The 4973-nt window shown below is 44.5% G+C and overlaps 1 protein-coding gene across 1 annotated transcript in view; it reads right to left on the bottom strand.

The window, feature by feature from the left end:
• Positions 1 to 2803: 2803 nt before the first annotated feature.
• Positions 2804 to 4973, bottom strand: part of LOC107288589 (activating molecule in BECN1-regulated autophagy protein 1) — a 104176-nt gene continuing 102006 nt past the window's right edge. The window contains exon 12 of the mRNA XM_015817221.1: positions 2804 to 3327. Coding sequence (XP_015672707.1) covers positions 2852 to 3327 — 476 coding nt within the window. The 3' untranslated portion in view covers positions 2804 to 2851. The remainder of the gene's footprint in view (positions 3328 to 4973) is intronic.

Raw genomic sequence — 4973 nt, 5'->3', positions numbered from 1 at the left:
AATTTGTTTCTGTAGTGATAATGACATTCTGGAACAGTTGAGCTTAAATAGGTCTTGGTTTTGTTTTTGGTTTTTTTGGGAGTTTTTTTTGCAATAAGAGTTTTATTCTAAGAAGCAATTGGTAGCAGTGTTCCAATACCTCAGGGGCTGCCACAAAGAAGAGGGAGTCAAGCTATTTTCCAAAGCGCCTGAAGGCAGGACAAGAAGCAACGGATGGAAACTAATCAAGGAGAGAAGCAACGTAGAACTAAGGAGAAACTTCCTGACAGTTAGAACAATTAACCAGTGGAACAACCTGCCTCCAGAAGCAGCAAATGCTCCAATGCTGGAAGTTTTTAAGAAGAGACTGGACAGCCATTTGTCCGAAATGGTGTAGGGTTTCCTGCCTGAGCAGGGGTTGGACTTGATGACCTCCAAGGTCCCTTCCAACTTTATTATTATTATTATGATTATTATCATCATCATCATCATTACTGGTCACTGTCTTTTGGGGCAGATACATCATCATCATCATTATTATTATTACTGGTCACTGTCTTTTGGGGCAGATACTGTTTTAATACTGTAGATGTGAAGTTTGAAGGATTGGACCAGAGAGTGTTTTAAGTTTGTTCCATTACTTTTCTTTCTTGAGTCATTTTGATTGAGTGTAAGTGTATGCATAAACAGAACAAGTAATTATACCAGGAAAAATATGGGAAAGATGTATGATATAAACTTGAAATGCGTGGCCTTCTCAGGCAACAAAAGGTAATTCATAACTGCAGCGACTTTCTGCAAGATTTCTGGATGGAACGCTTGGAGAAAATCTGTTTTTTAAGCATCACGTTGCAAAATCTGTCTGTAACCTTCTCCTCATTTTCTCTCGGAGTAGAGATAGTGACTCCTCCAGCCTAGTGAGCCATTTGTGGATTCTGGATTTAGTCTCTTCTGATGTAAACATGTTCTAAAACTAAAGAGAGGAATTCCATAATCAGGCTCCCGTAGCTCTGAAGTGCAAACCATCACAGGGCCCTTTTTAGTGCTTCATTAACACTCTGATGAGGACTGGCAGCTAGCTGATTTGATTTAAAGTTTATTTCCATGCTGTGATTTAAAGCAACATTTGCTGAACGTTCTCCAACAGACTTTTCTGACTGTGAGCATAAGAGCTGCTTAACAATGGGCCTCGTTGTCACTTGCTCATGGTACTGATAACATAGAAACAGGCATATTGGGAGGAAAACCTCTTGCAGGTGCTGCATAAGAATTTGTTAGATGCATCAAAAAAATCATTTCATTGAACTAACAGTTTAACCAATTTTTTTTTCTTTTTCTTTTCCTTTTCGTCCAGCAGCCAAGAGCTATAATTGTAGTAGTAGTAACAATACCGGAAAAGTCAAAAATTATGCAGCTAAGTAGATAAAAACCTTTTCATGATTTTCCTGATTCTCTGGAACTAACAAGATTGCAGGGTAGGGGACTTCTGTGGAATAAACCGATCAAACAGAAAGACTTCCCGCCCCCCAAATAGGCATTATATTTGATCAAGAAAAGAAGACAGGAGACCAAAGAAGGGTCTGTCATATTTTAATGACGTTGATCTTTGGTGTTTCCCTCATTAGCACACACTCTCCCCCACCTTCCTGCTACAAGCTCACTGGGATGGAGAGTTACAAATGAAAAGGAAAATCACATTGTTGACTAGAAACAAAAAAAAAGTATCAGAGCCTTGATTTCTCCACTAGAAACTACATGTACAAGGTCAAGGTTTCACATGCAACACCTTACATCACAGACACATAACTCACGCCCTGACATGGAGCTAACCCCTCTCTCCCACCCCACATCCTACTCCTAACAGGGAAGTGCAACCTGGCCATGGCACCATGATCCTGCCAAAGTTCACCAGATTGAATTACAATATGCTACGATTGGCACAGCAAGAGTTGCTAAGCCTTGGGCAATATCTGTGTTAAGTGCCATCTTTTGGGGGGGGAATGGTTCCCACCCTACCCACATGCTTTACAACTACAGGTTGCCCCCCCCACCCACAGCAGCCCTTGTAAAAGTTCTGCTTGCATACAAATTAGATATTCTGAAAACAAAAAGCCCACACTCCTGAGAGGTTCCTGAGCATGAAAAAAATTGAGACACCCAAGCACTGCTCTCCTAGCTCCAGTTCTGAACTGGAAAGAAGAGTGGAACAGAGTCCTGGAAAACACTGCTGTGCCTTATCCAGCCTTATCCATTTGTTCAAGCAATCCAAATTCTGAACTTCTGAAGAGTTTTCTAGTGCTTACTAGCAGTGTGTGGCAAGGGACAAAGCTCTGGACTGGAAAATGGAGCCACTCTAGTTGTAGAATCTAGGTGCAAATTTCCTCCACAGTAGCATTTAAAGTTATACACACAATTCAATTAAGATCGAAGGTCTCCAAAGGAAGAGACTCAAGTCTCCCTAATCCAATTAGTTGGTAGGTCAAGAAGGGAAAGCACTTTTTTAAAAAATAAAATTAAATTAAAAAAGAGTAGCATTAAAAGCACTGCAGGGTTAGGGCAAAGCTTAATGAATTCCTGTAGCCAGTGAGCTGAGAAATTTACATAAGGCTCAGCTGAATATCAAGGTTTATTACAACTATTGTAGAAAATGTGCAGCAAAACAGACGTGGGAAGCTAAGACACAGAATAAAACCTCTTCAAGAATTCTCCCACACAAGTTATGGTTTCCCTCTATTATCCCACCCCTGCATATCAATGCCCACTGAATTATCAGCATCTGGTCAGAGCCAAAATCCCCCTACTCCTTCAGTTCCTGGTCAGCTGTAAGGTACGAGTCTTTGCTTAGCAGTACAAGGATAGCACCAATTCATCTCTACCTGTTCCGAGACTCTCCATTGGTGCTCTCATTACTATAGAAATTGGTACTGTCAGGAAGATGATTATTATTGGTTAGATCACTATACTCGACTGGTCCCTCAGTGTCCATTGAGGAGTGAGCCTGCTCTGATAGGCTTTGCCCACTGGCTTCTCCCTCAACCTCATTAGACGATGGGCTCAGGCCACGTTCTGTCACCTGCATGGACTCAGAAAGGGTCCGTCCCTCTAGCTCCGTTATCAGCTCCTGTGAAGTTGGTTGAGTCGAGCCTCCTTCTATCCCAGTGGATTCAGTACCAGTCTGAGAGCTGCGGTGGATCCGGTGACTCACAATTATGTTGTTGCCAAAACCACCCATGGATGCCATGGTAGTGCTTTGCTCTCGTTGGACGACAGCAGTCATGCCACCTTCAGCCATTAGCCTTTGGATCCTAATCAGGGCATCCTCTCCAGTTGCTCCATAATCTGAACCACCTGGAAGAAAGAAAAGCTTTTTTCTTAAAAAACAACACCTTTTACAGTTTTATATTTGTCCCAAAATTGGTCTCCAAAGCAGCTTATAACATTATTTAAACAAAACCTTTACACTAAGAACAAGCCAGAGGCAAGAGACTCTAGGACAGTGATGACAAACTTTTTAGAGACCGAGTGCCCAAAAACCACCACCCCACCCATCCCCGCTCCGCCGTGCCTGCTGGACCACCCACCCCCTCCACGGCCTGCCACAGATCATCCAGGCAGCCCAGCAGCGCCATAGTGGCCATGCCCTCCGCCCGTGCCCTGCAGCAGCATCTGCGCGCGATGGGATGCAAGGGTTTGTTCCCACTGCCCGGCTACCATGTCCTTGGCTGCGCAGCATTGCATGGGCCATGCCCGGGGGGCGACTCTCCTCCGGAGGGCTACTGGTGAGGAGGGGGCCATGGGGGGAGGCGGGGCTGGGGCGACGGTGTGTGTGCCCACAGAGAGGGCTCCGAGTGCCGCCTCTGGCACGCGTGCCATAGGTTCGCCACCACTGCTCTAGGAATAAATCCTATTATAAGCTAAGAACAAAACTATAATTTTATTTCATGTCTGAAAAACAGAAATGTTTGGAACAAAAAAGTTATGATAAGGGACTGAAAATACAGATGCAAGCAAGTCAAGAAAACATGGTAGTAGCACTTCCTAAATCAATGTATATTGTCGAGAATCTGTTTACCATTCCAGACAGCACAAGCATACGTTTTTTTTCTTAATGTACACTGGGTGCTCATTTTTCTGCCCTCATTTACATCTGCCTTTAGGATGATGTTATTTTGTAGGGTTTTCACTGCTAAGAAATCAATTTCCCCCCCAGAAAGTTTCTACATTCTTCTATTGAAATTCATTCTAGTCTAGGCTGGAATGCAGCTGCAGATGGCGATAAGAGGTAGAGGACATCATGAGGCTGACCAGAAACAATACACTCCTGAAATCAGCTTAAAATAGCAGTGCTGCAGAATGAGAGGATGGCAGAGAGGGAGAAGACATCAGAGGCTCAGCAAGGCCTAATATATCCTCTACTGTATGGCCCCTGGACTTTTGATAGTGTTATCAAACGAATTGGAATCAGAATTGAGCTGGAAGGGACCCTGGAGGTCTTCTAGTCCAGCCCCCTGCTCAAGCAGGAGATCCTATACCTGTTGTGGCTCCGTCTTGTGAGCCCCTCTTATCGGAGGAAGAAGGCTCCGAACATGAAGGAGAGGAGATGGCTAGGCCTCCCTCTCCAGGACCCTCCTCTTTGGCAATGCCTCCGGTGTCTTCCGATGGAGAAGAGATTGACCAGGAGCCAGGTGGTTCAGAGATTGGCCAGGAGCCCGGTGTTTCTCAGATTGGCCAGGAGCCAGGTGTGTCAGATAATGAGGAAGAAAAGTTGTGGCTGGATCCACGCCAGTGTAGGAGTGATAAGCGTGCGCAGCAGAAAAAGAGACGTGCCAGAGATTAAGCTGAGTCACTGGACCACACCCCACAGGCTATAAAAGGGTGGTGGTGGCCATTTGGACCTCTGTGATGGACAAAAGCTGAATCTCTGGCAAAGTAGTGTGCTGTGGTTTCAAAACTGTGTGTATTGTTTTTGTTTCTGTGTGTTTGGAGTAAAAAGG

This window comes from Protobothrops mucrosquamatus, unplaced genomic scaffold (genome assembly GCF_001527695.2).
Source record: "Protobothrops mucrosquamatus isolate PMUCROS unplaced genomic scaffold, P.Mucros_1.0 scaffold564, whole genome shotgun sequence".
In the NCBI taxonomy this organism is placed as follows: Eukaryota; Metazoa; Chordata; class Lepidosauria; order Squamata; family Viperidae; genus Protobothrops; species Protobothrops mucrosquamatus.
Note: the sequence above shows the minus strand (reverse complement) of the source record. Positions and strands in the feature narration are given on the sequence as shown.